The sequence below is a fragment of the Ambystoma mexicanum genome, chromosome 1p (genome assembly GCF_040938575.1).
Source record: "Ambystoma mexicanum isolate Mex_15411 chromosome 1p, UKY_AmexF1_1, whole genome shotgun sequence".
NCBI lineage: Eukaryota > Metazoa > Chordata > Amphibia > Caudata > Ambystomatidae > Ambystoma > Ambystoma mexicanum.
The window spans coordinates 940,789,576-940,808,870 of NC_090921.1; the positions used below are offsets into that span (position 1 = coordinate 940,789,576).

A 19,295-nucleotide genomic window follows, 5' to 3' on the forward strand; every position below is an offset into this window, starting at 1 on the left:
CTTTTCTTCAATATCACTCTCTTGGTTTGACGAGATTTAGTGTTTTCTTTATGGAAAGCAAAAGAATTTCGTAATTCCATATGTAAGCACCAACTACATCGTTGCCCCACTCTCATCATGCACTGCTTTAACTATCTCTTCCTTCCCCTTCTTTTTTCATTCTCCTCTGCTCAAAAAATGTCAACTCTCTTTCCATCCCCATCATCTCTTTCCATCAACATCTCCCTTCTTCTCGCTCACCTACTCACAAAACCTCCAACCCTAACTTTCATCACTCTTCCTCTACTCGCATCTACCACCATAGCCTCTCTACTTCACAAACTCAACATCACTATCCTTCTACATTTCACTCTCCAATATAGCTCTTTGTAACAAAACGTCCTTTACCTCGGACCTCCGGCTTTCCCATTCTGCCTTTTTTTATCTCATTTCCCTTACAGAAACCTTGATTTCTCCCTTAGACCTTGTAACCTTTGCTGCTCTTTGTGGCCCTGTCTACGCCTCCACCCGCTCTCCCCGCCAAACTGGAAGAGATAGTGGTATAGGACGGTTCTCATCTTCCAAACTTCCTATTTCTCCTGCTCCCCTATGTCCCACAATTTCTTTCGAATAAATTACCACAATCACCTATGCCATTCATAATTTATCTCTGAATCAGCAATCCTCTCTGTGAGCATTTCCTCGCTGTCCCGGCTCCCTTGTCGGCCTTGACTCCTCTGCCACCCTCCACTATCCCTCTGGCTCTTCTGCCACCCTCAGGGGTGGGCACCATCTCCTGTGCCCCCACGGAACAACTTCAAAGATGGCAAGCTGCTCCATATTGCCACGCTTAACTCTTGCTCTGCTGTCAAACACTTGTTTGACATCTGCAACCTTCTTGAATAAATGGATCTTAATGTGCTACCCATCAAGGAGACATGGTTCAAGGACAGCTCTGTCACGAGCATTGACACACTCCTCCCTGAAAGATACAAGATCTTCTCTGTGCCCATGCCCAAGGGGACAGGAGGGGGAGTGGCCCTGATCTTCCCAGAATGGATACCTGTGTCCATTATCCCTACTCGGGACTATTCCTCCTTCGAGTGCCTAGTCTGCAACTTCTCACTCTCTCCTAAATCTTCTCTCCTTGTGGCCACCTTCTATCGGCCACCAGGACAGTCCACTCACTTCCCATCGGAATGGGCTGACCTGGCCTCCTCTCTATCCTCCTCATCTCAACTCCTCCTGCTGGGTGATCTCAACATCCATCTGGACTCCCCTGACTCCTCAGGACTTCTCCCTCTCCATCTTACCCTCTGGCTCCATGCACACAGCGGGCCACACTTTGGGTGCTTCAATCTCTACCGACATCCCTCTCTCTATCCCTCTCACTACCTCTATCTCTTGGATGGACCACTCTCTTCTTTCATCACACTTGAAGCGCTTCTCTCCTCTTGCATTGGCACACCCGCCGCGGCCACTCAGTCTCAAAGTCACCAGACCCATCAAAAGAGTGTCTGCGGCTGCCTTTGTCTCCACCTACTCTCTGCCTCCTACTCTTGCGGCTGACTCCCACCTTGACACAGCCCTTGCTAACTTCAATCTCTCTATCTGTAACACCCTTGAAACCGTTGCCCTTGTCGTGAGGGTCCAAATGAAGTCCTCCAAAAAGTGAAACACTTGGTAAGACTCTGATCTGGCTGCCCTTAAACACAAGTGTAAGGCAGCTGAGCGGAAATGGAATTCATCTCTGACAAACTGGCCTGCCGCCTACCTCAAAAGGCAATATCAACTCTGCATCCACACCAAGAAAAGAGTCTTTATTCAAGCCTGCATCTGCGCGGCATCAAACAACACGGCCAAACCTCACAAATTCTGCAAGGAACTGGCCAATCCTGCAGCAGCCTACTCTTCAGTCGCACCCTCCCAGGACCTTTGCTCAACCCTAGCTGCACATTTCACTGCAAAAACCCAAGACATACTTTCCTCTCTCTCCTCCACACCACCTCATTCATCAACACCTCTGGAGCCTACCTTGGCCCCTCCACCACTTCTCTCTTCTCTCACTCCCGTCACACCTGATGAGGTTGCCAGACAAGTCCGGTCTATGAAGGCTTCATCCAAACAGGTGGACCCCTGCTCCTCCAAAACCATTAAGAACAACATTGACTCTCTTGCTCCACCCTTGTCTGATCTCTGCAATCTCTCTTTTGCCAGTGGAGTTGTCCCAACTTCTCTTAAGCACTCCCTTGTGTACCCTCTACTTATGAAACCCTTTGCCGACCCCTCCATTCCAGCAAACTACCACCCTATCTCTACCACCCCTTTCCTGGGCAAACTCCTGGAGAAGCTGGCTATCTCTCAGCTCACCCTCTGCACTGAAACTGCTGGTTGCGTCCACGACCATCAGTCTGGCTTTAGAGCATCCAGAGGCACGGAAAATGCACTTCTAAACACCCTTGAAGACCTGCTCTCAAATTACAACACTAACATTCTTTCTGTCCTCATTCTTCTTGACCTCTCCTCTGCCTTTGACACGGTAAACCACAACATCCTGATCGCACGTCTGCATGACACCTTGGCAATCACAGGTCAGGCTCTGGCCTGGTTAACCTCCTTCCTTTCCGACCGCCCATCCCAAGTGGAACTTGAGTTCTTTCTCTCTACTATCACTCTTTCAACCTGTGGCGTTCCCCAGGGTTCTAACCTATCCCCCTGGTTCTTCAATGTCTACATGCTGCCCTTGCACGTGTGATTGCCACTTTCATCTCTAACGTCCAGTGTTATGCGGACGACGCGCAACTCTCCTTCAGGCTACCCTCAGCCACCTCCTCTACCTCGTTCATATCCGATTGTCTGTCCGTAATTCAGTCATGGTGTGCTGCAAACAACCTCTGCCTCAACAACCCCTGCTCCAGCTTTCTCACTCTCACTCTGGCCGGCCTCACTTGCCCCTGCGCCCGCACCCACCTGTGAGGCAAAAAACATTGGGGTAATCTTCAACTCCACTCTCTCCTTCTCTACTCTACCAGCTACACCTCCTCAGAGGTACTTTTCCTTTTCTCACCTTCCCCCACCCCCAGTTCACTGTCTCCAGAGCCCTGGTTCTCTCAAGGCTGGACTACTGCAACATCCTCTTTCTCAATCTCCCTGCCTCTGCTCTGCGCCCTCTGCAACTCATCCAGAACAGAACCGCAAGACTTATCCTTGGCCTCAAGCCCAGGGACTGCATCTCTCTGGTGCTGAAATCCCTCCATTGGCTCACCGTGGCTGCAAGGATCAAGTTCAATATCCTCTGCATTGTCCACAAAGCTTTCTGGGGCCTGGGACCTACCCATCTGCAACATTGCCTACCTAAAAACTGTCCTTACCGAGCCCTTTGCTCCTCTACCTCCAACCTTCTGCGAGTGAGCCGGTTCTCCAAGCAGAGATTTGGAGGGAGATGCTTATCCTCAGCAAGTGCCTCCCTCTGGAATAGCCTCCCTGCCGCCCTCCATCTTGAGCCTGATCTCCTTAAGTTCCGGAAACCGCTCAAGACCATCCTCTTCTCCTCTTCCATCTCTCTCCCTCTAACCTGCTAACCTTTCTCTCCATTCTATCCCTCTCTCCCTCCTTTTCTGTGCAGCTTGCTGACTGACCGATTGGTGTACCTCAGAGTCTCACAGGTCCCGGGCACCCTCGCCAGTCCTCTTGCACTTGCCTCCGGGCATTGCACTTTCCTCATTGTTACTGCACTTGGTCAATGACCCATGAGAGTGGCATCTCTCAGCACTTTCCCCAGCTTCTGACACACTGGGTACACTTGGTCCCCTCCCCTCTCCTGCACCTGTCTGCGCACTTGCACAAACTGAATGCACCATGCCTTGAATATCGTTATTTGAAGATCATATCAATCTAACGAGGGCCCGCTTTTGGGAATTATTTCATTCTTTTAGAAAACAGGTTAGGTATGCAACTCTTAATTATTTGTATAGATTGAAATTGTCAGACAAGGTAGCAGCAATAAGTAAATTATAATCTGAGGAAAGAATTTTCAATATATCTTATCTGACCATTTATTATTATTATTATTATTGTAAATAATGTGGATTATTTCTTTTTTGACAAGAATCGTAAATTGTATTATAATATTTTTTTCATGTGTTGCATATGATGACTTGTATATTTTACTTTCTGTATTTTGTATTTCAATCCGTTGTTCTTGTGTATATATTGTTTTCTTGTATATATATTGTTGAAAAATCAAGATTTATCTTGATTAAAACAACTTATTAATTTAAAAAAAAAAAAAAGAATATCATCTATCTGTTTTTCCATTGTCTCCCCTCCTTGCATGGGGACACCTCAAAACACTTGGAAAAACTGCAGAATCATCATCAGACCTATTTGCTGTTATATATACCATTAATCGTATTTTATGGACTTGTTCCATGCACCCACTCTGCCCGTGCAGACTTGCATCGTTCAGAAATTCAAGGGCTCTGAATGATTGTTTTTCCCCCTTGTTCCGGCCCTCCTTGAGCGCTTTGAAACACTTGTTTTGTGTATAGGCGCTTTACAAATAAACAATACCAATACCAATCTGGTCCTGCTTGTCAATTTACTGACAACTTCTCCCAATTAATTGACTCTCTTCCTCCCAATCATCACCTCATCACTGGTGACTTTGACCTCCTCTCTCTCCTCTCTTCTATCCACTGATTATCTCTCTTATCATTAACCACTCACACTCTGCCCACCCATTAAAATGGTAACTCCTTTTATCTTATTCTCATCTCAACTCTCTGCCTCTAATATCTCCACTGCTCCTTCTCCCTTTGATAATTCCATTGTCTTTGCCTCACTCCCCACTCCTACTTCCACCCCTCTTCTCTCCATCTACCAGTTCCATTACTAGCGCAAGTTCCCCTCCCTCAAGCTCCTCATTTATCTTTCTGACCTACACCACTCTCTATCCTCAAATGCAAAATTCACCTTTCCATCCACTGATGGAGCTTTGACTGACTTTAACACTGCTTTTAACGCTTCCTTCTCCTCTCACTTCGCTTTTACTACATTCACTCCTAAACCCTCCCCTACACAGCCTTGCATTACACCTTCCATTCGCACACTTAAAACAACAATAAGGAAAAACCTTTGCACTTGGCAAAGATCTCGACACTCCTCAGATCTCCAACTCTACCTGACCGCTCTTCAAAACATCTCTTCTCTTGACTCTGCCAAACATGACTTCTATGTCTCTCTCATTTCGTCCAAAGCCTCTCAACCTAGGCGCTACTCCATTCTCTCCTCTACTTTTTCTGTTAATGATCTTGTCCTCTACTTTGCTTCTAGAATTTCCAACATTCAAAATAGCCTTGCAAATTGCCCCTACCTGCTCACTTTTCTCCACCACCTCTATCCTCCTCTCCTGCAGCAATGTCTTCTTTTGCCCCCACTAACCAGGATGAGATTATTGACCTTCTCAGGGCTAACCCTTAACGTACACCATCAGCCATCTAGCCGCGCACAAAGTGAAACTCATAGCTCCCAGTGTTGTCTTACTTCCCTTTTCAACTCCTCTCTTTACAGTGCCACTTTTCCATCATCCCATAATTCAGCTACTGTCATCCCTATCCTTTTGAAACCTGGCCTAGATCCTAACTGTCCTACCAACTTTCATCATGTCTCTCTTCTAACTCACTATTCCAAAATCCTAGAGTGCATAGTTTTCAACCGACTCACTGAGTACATTGACCCACACGTCCTCTTCAATCTTGCTTACGACCTCTGCACTCTGAGTCAGCTCTCCTCAATGTCAGCAACGACATCTCTTCCGTTCGTCATGATAACCATTAATCTATTCTTATTCATCTCAACCTCTCTGCTGCCTTCGATACCGCCAACCATTCTGACATTCTCTCAACACTCTCTCTCCTTGGTATCAGGAACAAGGCCCTCGCATGGTTTGCTTCATATCTTGTCCACAGACACTTCCAGGTGTCCTGGAACAGCCTTACCTCCCTTACTGTTGGTATTCCACAAGGATCAGTTCTGGGTCCACTTCTCCTTACTCTCTATACCTCTACACTTGGCACGTTGATCTTCTCCTATGGCTTCTCCTACAACTCTTCGCCAATGACACTCACATTTTCTTCTCCTTTCCCCCCTTATCCGACAAGCTATGGTCAGCCATGTGTAACTCTCTCTCTGCCATCAAATACTGGATGGCAGCTCACTTGCTCATGCTCAACTCTGCTAAAACTGACGTTCTCTACTTCCCATCCAAACAGGCTATGTCTTCCTCTCCCCCTCTTCTATTTTCTCCTGACCACTTTCCCTAATCTGCTACTGCTCACATTCTTGGTGTCGCCTTTGACCCATCTCACAACTTCTTGCTCATCATCTCTAAATCTGCCACTGCAGATTCCTCTCAACATCAGAAAAATAATACATCTTCTCCCAATCAACACTGATAAGCACCTAAGCTCCGCTTTAGTACTCATTCTACTTGATTAGACTACTGTGCCGATCGCCTCTATGGCCTTTCAAACTATGCTTTTTTATCTCTTGACAAAGTCCTCAACTTTGGTGTCCGTACACTCTTCAACCTTCCCTGCTTCACCTCCACCTGCAAAGCCTGTCGTCAGTTAGGCTGGTTATCTATGAGACAGAGGGCAAAGTATAAACTCATTCTGATCATCTTCAAAATTATACACTGACTTACCCCACCCTACCTATCAGCTAATCTCACTCCCTACTCTCCCCCTTGCCGCCTATGATCATCCTCGGCTCACCTCCTTGCCACATCTTGTGCCCCTTGCGCTCCCTCACGGTTCTGCTCTCTCCCTCTCCTCACTCCCTTACTATGGAATGATCTTCCTCTCCCTCTTTGCCCTACTCCGACTCTTCACTATTTAAATCCAATCTCCTAGCTCTCCTCCTTTCTGAAGACCACTTTCATAGCATTCTACGCCACCATATCTCCCTGTTCTCCTCTCCCCGCACCACTATACGACAATCCTATGGCACTTATCCCTCACCCCTCATCCTAAACTTAGCACTTCCTCCACAATCCTGTTCTTATATCATGCTCTACTGTTCTTGTCCCTGGTTCATGTTTTTACTTCCCCTGAATCATCTGGTCTTATATCCACAACCTCTCACCCATTGTTAAGGACACTGGTTCTCTTCTATGTAAATCAATATTGAGCATTTTGTAAGCATATTTGTGCTAGAAATGCCTTGCTTTCCCTGTAATTTCCATAAATAAGAAATGTGCAGTACCCAGGTTAAAGTGCTTTAAAGCAAGACTTGCAAAATCATAAAATAGCACTAGGCCCACTGTTTCAGCAACTTAATGAAGTCACTACTGAAACAAATTCCCCACTCAACCTATTTTTCTTAAGTTGAGTGAAACTAATACTTTCTAAAATAATACGTACTTTTAAATTCAAAACATGGATTGCTTTGTTTGCTAAAAGTATTGCCTACTTAAAGTTCAAAGCCATAAACATAGCAGTATTGTACTGCAGAGCTGATTTTTGCATTCTCATTTTATTCAACTCTCCTCTTCAAAGTAAGAGCAGCTCAACTGTCACCTCCTTGTCTTGCCGTCTCACAGGTATCCTTCTCCCACTCCCCTCCATCAGCCACAGACAGTTTAGCATGGGAATAGTGACGAGTGCAGCACCAAGGACTGCCTCTTCAATAGGAGTGCCAGAGACCTGTACTTTGGTTAATCTTTTAGCAAGGAAGTCATGCAATTCAATTCCTATAAGTGTGGATACCATTCCACGATATAAAATATCAGCCTCATGACCATGTTTTAAGGAAAATTCAGTTTTGTGCCATGCTTTCAACCGCATAATGCTCTACTTCAAAAGGGGGAAATGTATGAGTAGGCAGATGAGGAAAGGTTTGAATGTGCCTATGGTATTACACAACCTAGTTATATTAATGGAAAACAAATCGGTGATCTTCAGATAGCTGTGGAAGCTGCTCAACTCATTGGTTTCTCTTTCCGAGTCCCACACATAGTGCAGTTGATGCATCTGGATTGATGCACCCACACTCTTCAAGGAAAATGACTTCTGAGATACGAGTATTTGGCAGATCTGCGGAACTTCCTTTTGTTCCAGTACCAGGACTCCATGCACAGATATTACGCTAGTGCTCAGTCAATTAATTTAAGGTGTAAACAATCAGTACTTGCCATGGGCGTTGTGTGCATATCTAACATTGTAAGCTGGACATAGGTTTGTAAAGTTATTCCCCATCGTGAAGAATCTTGATACATCAACCCCTAAAGGACATGCAAGAAAAAAAAAAAAGGAGTCAAGATTACATTCTCCAAGAACAGTCAACACGCTTACAATTCATGGCAGCCTGCAATATCCCATTAAAAGTCTGCATTGCTTTTTTTATTACAGGCTAGTTGTGGCATCACTGTTCGCCTTTAATAGAAAAATGGCATCACTACTATAAATGTAATCAGCTGTTACAGTTGAGTTGTGACATCACAATACCTGCTGCTTGCACATGCACAGAGCAGAATTCGAGCTGTCATTGGAGCAATTTAAGCCATGGGTAGATGTGCATAGTCCTTTCTTCTAAAATATCTTTCAGGTACACTTTACAGCCATTGATTGATAAAGGCCTGCTTATGGAAGCATGTTTGTGCACTGCTGGAGTTTAACACTGGGAAGCAACACTCTGTTGTCATATTTTAAAGCACAAAGGTTTTTTAGATGCATTTTATTAAACTGCTTAAACTAATTTTCTGCAACACATTGCAAGCTGCCTGTTGTGTTTTTGAATCCAAATATATCGCACATTGATTAGAAGAAGCAACACCCAAAAGCTCTCTTTCATTAAATTGAGCAATAGACCAGGGATTCATATATAATACTTTATTGTGATACAATCCAAGAATTGGATTTTACACAACTCATACATTTTTATACACATTTCAGAACAAGCAAATCATACATATCAACTCATTAAATTCTATATAGAAAATATACATAAAATCCATAAAGTCACATAACAGCAACCTAAATAGTAGGACAAATTGCACAGTCGTGAGAGTGCCCTATAGTAAGTAGATAAGAATAATGTAGATAAAATCCTTACTGGAGCAAGGGCTTTATCTGATTCCATACCCTAAAAAGAGCTAGCTGTAGACTTAAGGCAACTGGGTTCAGGCATCCATCTTTTATCGCCTCATAATTATGAACCCATTTTTCATAAGCGTTCATATATATCGAACCAAGTTTTGAGCAAAGTGTTAAGACGTGCCGAGTTGTTTCAAGTACTTCAGATACCTGACAAATTCTATAGGTCCTGGACTCTCGGGGAATTTTTAACCTTGGCCCAATGATCGTGAGAACCGGTAGCTGGTTCGTTCTCAATTGCAAGAGAAATCATCTAACTTCGGGCGCCGGGGATAATAATAGGTACATTTGGGGTCTTAGATATCTATGGGTGACATGGGAGACTGCCTCACAGCCTTTAAGTGTAATTCGGTGATCTGTGTTCATACACCAGTCCCACTTATTTAACTTATCTTGGAATGATCTTTTCTGGTGTTTAAATGGTAAATGTTTTAGCTTTTCATGAGACCAGTCAATCTCCACAAACAATGATTCATTCAAATCTTTATATGAGCCACCCCTAGGATGTTTTTCAAGGTCATAACTTTGTCCTGCCAACTTAAGCAATTTACATCGAGGATTTGCTAAGGCTTTCAGGTAGAAGGAACCTCGTGCTCGCAGTGTCATCCCTCTCAGGGAAATTAGTCCCAGTTCCAATCTCAGGTATTGCACTGAGCAAGAGGGTCTCAAGCCAAAGACACTGCGCCAATAATGGCCCTCTAGAGTATTTAACCACGTCAAGTCTTGCATTGCTAAGGCCTCTAAGCCATATAGTACTGCAGGGACAAAGCACTGCTGGTACAGCTTCAAAATACCAGCCATACTAAAACCCGCAGTCCCCTTAGTAAATCTGCAGGCCTGGAGGGTGAGCAATTTAGCTCTCCTTTTTTTATTTCTAATAATGGCTTCATAATCTGATAGCGCCTTGAAATCCAGCCCCAAATATGGGTATTGCTCCAGCCCACAGCAATAGTTCCCAGATTGGTATCAACGCCAGACCGCCTTGGCCCTTTTCTTGCAATAGCCATTATTTTTGTTTTTTCCAGGTTTATGACCAATCCCAGTTGTCCTGAATAAACCTGAAGTTCATTAAGTAGGTTCTTAATACCGGATAGAGTACGGTCAAATAGGATCAGGTCGTCTGCATATAGCATTCCCGTAATAGGAGTTTCCTTCAATTTCGGTGGACACTTTGATTTAGATGCCAAGCGGTCTAGTAGGTCTGCTATATATAGGTTATATAGCATGGGTGCTGTTACGCATCCCTGCTTGACTCCTACATTGGTGCAGATCTCCTCTGATACCTCCCCCCTGTCGTTAAGGCGGACCCTTGTGGAGGTGTTACTATGCAGGGCTATCAAGATGTTTAATATCCAGCTAGGGCACTCCATTTCTTTTAGCTTAAGCCGCAATATGTCCCGCCCCACCAGGTCGAAAGCACTGGTGAAGTCTACAAAGGCCATATATAATGTGGCATCTTTACAGCTCATGGTATTATTAATCAGCTGATCTAACACCCTGATGTTATGGGTAGTACCTGCCCCTGGCCTAAAGCCCGTTTGTGCATAGTGCAGGATCTGTCTTTCCATGACCCAATTTTCAATCTCTTTAAGGACCAAGGTGTTAAAGATTTTACTACTAACATCGAGCATAGAGAGTTGACGGTAGTTGGCAGGTAAAAATCTCTCCCCCTTTTTATTGACAGGTATTAATACAGACTTCTTCCAAGATGAAGGGATTTGGCAGGTTCTGCAGATCCTAGAATAGAGTGTGAGTAATATCTGCGCCCAGTTATGAGGGTCCTGCTTCAATACCGCATTGGCCAGGCCATTTGGTCCTGGGGCGTTTGAGGATTTTAGATTCAAAATCGTCTGTTTTATGCACCTATAACTAAGGGGGAGTGGCCAACTAGAAACCCCTGTACTACTTTGTGTGTTGGTCGTGTAATCTCTATGAAATTTATTGGAGATATATTCAACCCATTTTTCACCCGAAATAGGATTCAAGACGTTCAGCTTCTGTTCTCCCCCCGCACGTGTCAGTATTTGCCAAATCCTACGGCTATTTTTGCTACATAGGGCTTCAGCAAACTTTTGCCATTGGCTTCTCTTTTGGTGCTGGCGATATCTTTTTAGCCAGCTACGATATTTGCGTTTTATCTCTAATACCTCAGGGTTAAATGTATCCACCACACCATTAAAAATTTTATGTGCTCTTATTTCTCTTAAGGCTCGACGCATGAGGCGTTTCTGGTCTCTAATGTTTGCATCAAATATTTGCGTACCACCATTTTTCCAGATCATCCCCGGGGTAGAGTTAGCTTTGAAGAGTGAATGTGTTAGATGGGTGATCCAGCTTTCAATTTCCTCTGGGCTCTTATTCCGCATTAATTGCTTAATGGTCTTATCGCTAGGGAATGTAATGGTAGACATTTTTTCAATGGATCTTTTGGTCCATCTAATTTTATTGCCCGCTTGGTTAGTTGTCAGCTCTCTGCAGTCGTCCACCTTAGTGCTATCCCCCCCACCCTCCATACATAGTGTAAGGGTACCACGGTCACTAAAATCTTTCAACTTGATGTTTAGTTGCAAAACGTGCGGGAGGAGACACTCTGACATGGCCATGTAGTCAAGGACTGCAGATTTTTCCCCCACTGACCAATAATCTTTCCCTGGTATGTCCCCCCTTACGCGGCCATTTAGTATAGTCAGATTCCATTCTCTAAGGATATCAAGCCAGAGTCTCCCTTTGTTATTACTCTTGGGCCGGGACTTATCACACATATTCTGGACGAATCTGTAAGTCCCACACCCTTCCAGATCCAGGCATTTCGCAGTCAAATCTCCACAAAGTATGGTAGCTGACTTATTATCCCCCGTACACCAGGCGCTCAACAAGGTGTCCGATATATCCCCAATAGGTTCTGTATTTTGCTCACCTGGGGGATCGTAAACATTAATTATCAGAACCTCATTAAAGCCTACCCAACCTCCCGGCGGATTTATTTGAATCGCCAGGACATTTCCTCCAGTGCTATCTTGGTAGATCAGTTTAGGGTTATATGAGGACTTAACACAGGTTAACAGTCCCCCCTTTGGTCTTCCTCCATCTCCTTTTGCTGCCATACATTGGAAGGTGACATAGCCATCAAATTCTATGGCAAACGTTACCCAGGATTCTTGCAGTACAAATATATCAGCCGATAGTAGGGCATAGCGAGACAATCCCTCTCTTATCCAGTGGCTATGTCCCCTTGTGTTCCAACTAATGATAGTAGAGGTTCATTCTCTTTTCTTCTGGACAAACATTCCTTGTAACCACACCCACCCATGTTCATCACTAAATTTTTGTGCCGCTTTTGTTGTCGTTGGTACAGCAACACTAGAAGTACATGCGCAAGAGCATTTTTGGCACTTATCTTCTCTTGAGACAGGTGTTATAGATACGTCTAGTTCATATCCCAAGTGTTCCAAAGATGACCGATTTGCCCTTATCATAGCGGCTGTCTCAGGTAAGCAGCAATGGACTGTTGTAACTTTTACTCCTTTCAAGCGCGAAGGTTCAACAAAATCAACATCGCTGGTATTCAGTATTCTTAATGATGGTATTTTTGCAAAGAGGGCGAACAGAGCGGATCTATTTAATTGGGTACCCGTTTTTCCTCCTTAAATAGGCTCTATGATCACATTTTTGATGTCCAGTTTTTCAGTTCTCGTAGCACCCCCTCCATCCGGACGGGGGGTTTTGGAAGGAATATATTGGGGGGCCTCAGGTTCCTGTCTAGGTAAGGATACTGAGTTTTGAGTACCCGTGCCTGTTTCAGAGCAATTTGACAACTGGGCTTCCAGATGCTGGCTAGGTTGCCCCGGTTGCTCATCTATTAGCCAGCTGGTTAAAGTGCCCACTGTTTGAGCTGATCTTCTTTTCCTTCTTGCCGCCCGTTTCCGTTGTTTATTAGATTTTTAGCTGGTGGTCGAGGGGTAGAATTTCGTGGAGGGGGGGGATTGGCAGATTTATCCCTGCTTCTCTTTGCCTGTCTTTTCTGTTTTCTAGAGGGTTGGCCTCTGTTTTCCGGCACACCCTCGCCTGGAAGAGAGGGTCCCAGTTCCTCTTCGATCGAGGTTTCCTTATCTAAGGATGGCGCTGGCATAGCCCTATCCCGTCCTTTCTCCGAGATGGCAGTGGGCGGGATCTCCCTCAGGTCGATACAGGGGATAATAGGTGTTTTAGTAGATGCACTCAGCAATTTGTAGAGTGCAAGCACCACTCTTCCCTGTGCTTTTTGATCTTCGTGAATCGTACCACAGAGTTTTAGCAGTATTTTAATGGCGAAGTTGAGAGTAGCGTTTCCAGTTTGTGATGTATCATCGGTACTGTAGTTTGGCTGTACCTGATCATGTAAGGAATTTCCGGATTCAAAGGCGATGTTTGGGCTGGCCGATAATCGCGGTACCTTTGGGGAAGGTGTAAAATTCGTATTTGGTAAGGAGGGGGGGTCTGTTTGGGAGGCCGAGGACACGAGAATAGGATGATCCTCGTCCCCTAAAAGGGTTTTTATAGGTTCCTCCATTGTCGGGATCACGGACCCTTTTTCCTCAAGAGTATCGGGTATCATGTCACTAGCTACAGGAGACACTGGCGCCTTTTCATCCATTTCTTTCCCCTCTTGTGTACCCACCCGCTCCTGAAGGGCATAACATAGCTGTAGAAGAGAGTCATTATCAAGGTCTAGCGGGCGGTAGCTGCCTTCTCCTTCTATTTGTGAGGCATTCCCTTTTTTGGACCCAGTCGCAGGCCCTCCCTCTGTAATTTTACAGGGAAAGTAAGCGTCCAGAGGGCCCTTTTGGGGGGCCGTCACTTTTCCTCCTGGGGCGTTGTTTTCCCCGTTTTCTCCCATGGGGTTTTTGTCCAGATCTACTGAGGTTCCTTTGTTTGACCGTAGCCCATATGGTTTCCTTCCCTTTACAGATGCCGTTTTATTTCGGCTAATTGCCTTTCCTGGGATCCTTGCGTTTTTTCTGTTTTATCTGAGCTGAAGCAGGGAGGATAGATAGGGGAAGGGAGTAAGTGTATATATAGGGTGTTCTGATAGCTCTAAGCTTGGTGTGTCACTGGGTTACGGTAATCCCATTAGGGTGTCCGTGCCAAAAGATTATCAGTGCAATGGCCTCAGACTATAATTTACCCAGGTGGCAATTTATTGGGGATTATCCAGGCGTGAACTGGAGTCAGTGCAAACGAACCATAAGAGGTAGAGGTTCGTGAGCACTACTCCCTGTCTCCCTTCCAGCCTCGCAGCCGCCCCAGGTACCAAAAATAACAGGCAAAATGCAGAAAATTAGTGCAGAGGTCAGCTCTGACCAGCTCTTACCAGTCCTTAAGCTGGGTGCCGCTGCTGGTGGGCTATCCTCACTGCCCTCACAACCATGGGACGTTACGCCGTGCTCAGCCCTTGAAGCCCAAATCTGCCGCCCAGTCCGACAGCGGCTTCAGGCACCCGGCACCCGGCGTTAGTCCACGGCGTTGTCACGTTTTCCCCACAGTATCTCTGCGGTCCTCTCGGGGCACCAGGGGCTGGCGCAGGCGTTCGTGATTCCGAGATCGCGGGCTCGCTCTCTCGCGATTAGAGGAAGGGACCTTTGCCACTCGTCTGTGCGCGTCAAGCCGCACCAGGTTTACGCTCACGTCAGGAGAGCAAATGAGAGCAAACGAACTGGCCGCTTCCGACACGTCAGAAAATGCCCAGAGCCATTCACAGAGCTGCACTCCAGGAAAGGATTGTACACTTAGGAGACCAGGGATTAAAGGGGATGACAATGTGTGGCCATGTATTAATAATGAATAAAATACCACTTACCATACGTAAAAAGGATATTGAAAGTCAGCGGCATGTTACCTAGACCTCAGAAGTCACTCTAACTTCATTCACAATCTTTTCTCCCCACTTTCCCTCCTTCTCGCCCTTGGTCTTGGATTCACAATCCTTTCCACTAGGTCTGCTTCTCTTTACCATCCAGCTCCTTGTGCGCATGCCTTGCTGCAACAGATTTCTCCTTTGATCCACACTGTAATCAGGTGAACCTCTCTTGCCAAGGAGCTTGTTCCAAATATCTGCCTTGCCACAGTGGTTATCTCCCTGATTCTGTCTTGCCCTCTTCAATGCTTCAGGTAGCACTGAGTCACGGTCCAAGAAAGTGGTGGGTCTGTTTCCTCACCATTGCTTACTGCTTCCTAATTAGCCTACCACCAGCATTCAGTGTCCCCAACTCGCAGCAGCATGCTCCATTCTCTAGATTCTCGACAGCTCGCTAGCAAGTCACGGCTCTCGGACCTCCTCACTGCTTTCTCCTTCCTTGCGATTGTCAGGCAGCAGAGCGTTTCTGTGACGTAACCAACTCCATAAAAATATAATCAGTTTTTAGTTTATTGTTGTCAGGCGCAGCCGAAATTTGACTGCATTGCCCTCAACTTCCACATCCCGTCTTCAGCATCATAGGAAGTGGGGAAACAAGATGATGAGAGCAGGCTCACATTTTAGGACTAGCTGGGGTCTGGTCAGGTTTTGACAGTTCACAAGTATCATCCACACTCAGTACTCAACAAGCCATTTCTGTTAAACATCCAAATCTGTGTAGGTTTTCTTCAGAAACCTGAGATTTCTGTGATGAATCATGCAGAGTCATCACGAAATCCCAGCCAAAATACTCCTCCCATACCTGATCCTAAGATTGGGGGTAGTATGAAGAGGGAGAATCACATGGGAGGAGAAGGCTGTCAAGGGAAAGTGATAAGAGATGCAGTGTTCATCCTCTTCGGAGGATGAGGTTTCCCCTAGTTTCTAGATGTCTAATGGCATGTAGTCACCGTGGGGCTCCCTCTCCAGACTTAACCAAGGTGCCAAATATGAGGACCCTTTTTATAAACATTAACATGATATACATAAGGGTCATCAAGTTAATATTACTTCTTCTAGTAGTTATGATTCTACATTATGTATAGATTGTCCATGAGAAAACCATTACTTCCTTTAAATTCCTCCCTTAAGTGTAAATCCTATAAAACACCCCAACAGATTGGATTAAATAATAAGAAAACAAACAAGAACATTATGGATTTAAAGTCCCATGATTCTCTTAGTAATGAGACAAAGAAGAGAGGTCCAGAGTTACTAAACTGTGAGGAGCATCTAGATGTTGAAATGACCCACACACCTGAGCAGGACCTTTAAACATTTAAAGGCCTTTCAGGTGGGGGCCAAAGAGGAGCAGTAGGAAGAAGCAGAAGCTGGGGTTGCTGCTGTGCTGACAGCGGGACACCATGCAGAAAACGTGGTAGAGGTCATAAAGCGGTATTGAAGCCAGCTACCCCGTGGGAGAGAGCAGCTCTCTGTGTCCTGTGAACTGCTCTGATATTGGGTTTTCACCATAGAGTTCATTGACAGGCAACGCGAGCGGCGGCAGACTGTCAGGAGCTGGTAAACGCTGAGAAGGTCCCGACGAAAAAAGAAGCAGAAACAGTGAGTCAGAAGGAGACGCCAGAGCATACCAGTGAATTGGCCTTATGCAGGTGACCCCGGGGTGCTCTGAAGTAGACCGCAAGGTAATAATGATCATATTGAATACAGAACATTTGAAATAAAGAAAACTGGGTGCAACTCTCCTATTAAGAGATTTCAAATAGCAGAATATTACAACCCACATTGCAAAAGCCAAAAAGGGGCAATAGTCAAGCAAAGTGAACACAACTTTCCCAAAGAGGGATATGCAATAAGGGGACATTGTAACCTGTATTGTCAAAACCAAAGAAGGCGGAGAGTGACACCAAGCCAATTTTAACATAATGTTCCCATAAAAATATACCCCACGGAAGAAAGTTGTAAACCACATTACCAGCAGCCAAAAGGTTCTGTAAATATAAATCAGAGACTGCAGGAGCAAAGCCCTCCTTTTAAAAAGGGATCAAGGGGGAGATAACTGTAACCTGTAGTGCCCGTGGCAAACGTACCAATGTGAGAATCATTGCCCTTTTGTGCAATATACTTGTGGAAGACGTTGTAAGCCAATTGTGTTAAAAGTCAAAACACTAACCTGAGAAGCACTTGTTGGTTCAACTCTACCCACTGGGGATTCAATTGTGGAAAGTTTGGAACAAGCCTTAACACAGAGTACAAGCTGTAGGAGTTTTATCCTGGCAAGCGAGTGTACCACGAAGAAGATAATATGAAGTACCATAAATGTGGTAGAAGGTTGTGGTGGAAAAAGTGGCAATTCCACTACCTTGTTTTGATGGACTGTTGCATAACCATCCTGACTGAGATGTTACTTATAAAGGAGAATTGTGATGCGATAACAAGTGATTGGGCTTCAGAGAAACAAAACCTCACTTTTAATTTATGAACTGGTGTGTGAAGAAAATGTCTTTTAGTTTGCCAAGCAGGAGGATGTGGACCTTTATAATTTTCTTTAAGTGTGAGCAAACCTTTGCCACGTGAAGGACATATTGAATGAAAGGAACTTTGTATCCTAAGTTGAGTGGAACTTGGTTAGTGAAGAGAACTTTCCTGAAACTGAACTTTGGTTTGAAAAATCCTGAATTGATCCAGGGGGAGGGGATCCAACACTGGTCACAAGGATTACTGTTTATATCTTAAGTTTAAACAGCCAAATAATTCCTGTATAATTTTGGCGTATGTACAATTGTGAGGGGCAGATACTTTTGGACATTAGGTCATTTTCCTTTAGCCTTAGTTTGTTAGGTAGGGAAATCCTTCTTAGGTTAGGGAAAGATAGGCGTTTGTCTCACCCTTTATCATTTTTAAAAAAATGGCATATTGTGAGAAAAGGAACAAGTTACTTACCTGTAACTGTTGTTCTCCAGCATGGGTCTGGCATGGATTCACATGCTCATGAATATTCCACGTCGTCAGGCCGGGAATCCTCGGTATAGAAAAAATCAGTATCAGTTTCGTTTCGGATCTGTCTTTCTCAGTAGTAACCAATCACTGGTCTCTGGGTCAATGACTGCCCTCTGCCTAAGCCCCGCCCCTGGCAGCTATCCTCAGATTTGGTAGCACGTGAAGTGGCAGTACGACCAAGTGAAGAGCCGCAGAGGGGTAGGCATGAGGGTTGGCATGTGAATCCATGCCAGACCCATGCTGGAGAACAACAGTTACAGGTAAGTAACTTGTTCCTTCTCCAGCATGGGGTCTGGCATGGATTCACATGCTCATGAATATAAGAATACATAGCAGTATGCACATGCACAACCACGGGAGGAGGCAAAAGGCTCAATATCAAGCAATACAGCAACTCAACATTAAGCAACTCTTACCTCCTCAACAGGCTCACCTTAGGCGAACAGGTTACGCAGCACTGCCTGGCCGACTCTGGGCTCCTCCCTGGAATCCCGGTCGACGCAGTAGAATCTTGTGAAGGTGTGCGTCGACCTCCACGTAGCAGCCCTGCAGATGTCGAGCAGGGGCACACCAGACAGGAACGCCGTAGTAGCAGCGATCGCTCTGGTCGAATGGGCCCTCGGACGGCCTGGCAACGGTCGGTTTGCCAACTGGTGACAGTGCATGATGCAGCCGGAGAGCCATCTGGAAATGAAAGTCTTCGAGAGAGCCTTCCCTTGATTCACAGGTCCAAAGTTCACAAACCGCTGTGATGTCTTCCGAAAACTCTTTGTGCGGTCCACGTAGAACTTCAGCGCTCTAGCTACATCCAGCGAGTACAGAGTCCTCTCAGCCGGCGACGAAGGCAATGGGAAGAAAACTGGCAACACCAAGGGCTCGTTGAGGTGGAAGTCCGGCGGCATCTTGGGCATGAAGGAGGGGTGCGTCCTCAGCACCACCCTTGTGTCGTGAAAAGTCAGGTATGGAGGCTTGCAAGACAGGGCCTGGATCTCTCCCACTCGTCGTGCAGAGGTGATGGCCACGAGGAAAGCTGTCTTCCACGACAGAAACTTCAACGGCACTGAATGCATAGGCTCGAATTGGGCCCCCATGAGCCTAGTCAGCACCACGTTGAGCTCCCACGCCGGGGCAGGGGCCTTCACTGGCGGGAATGATCGGAACAGTCCTTTCATAAATTCCTTCACCAGTCGATAACGTGAGACGGCAGCCAGATGTACCTTGATGGAAGCGTGAGATAGGCCAGCCTTGGCCAAGGACAATAGGTACGG

At 45.5% G+C, this 19,295-nt stretch overlaps 1 protein-coding gene across 3 annotated transcripts in view; it reads right to left on the minus strand.

Annotated features, from left to right (window-relative positions):
- The window catches only part of TK2 (thymidine kinase 2), a 977,831-nt gene that overhangs the window by 755,660 nt on the left and 202,876 nt on the right, over window positions 1-19,295 (minus strand). For all 3 annotated transcript variants that reach the window (XM_069653082.1, XM_069653073.1, XM_069653092.1), the window contains one exon: window positions 8,174-8,263. In XM_069653082.1, the coding sequence (XP_069509183.1) occupies window positions 8,174-8,263 (90 nt within the window). The remainder of the gene's footprint in view (window positions 1-8,173; window positions 8,264-19,295) is intronic.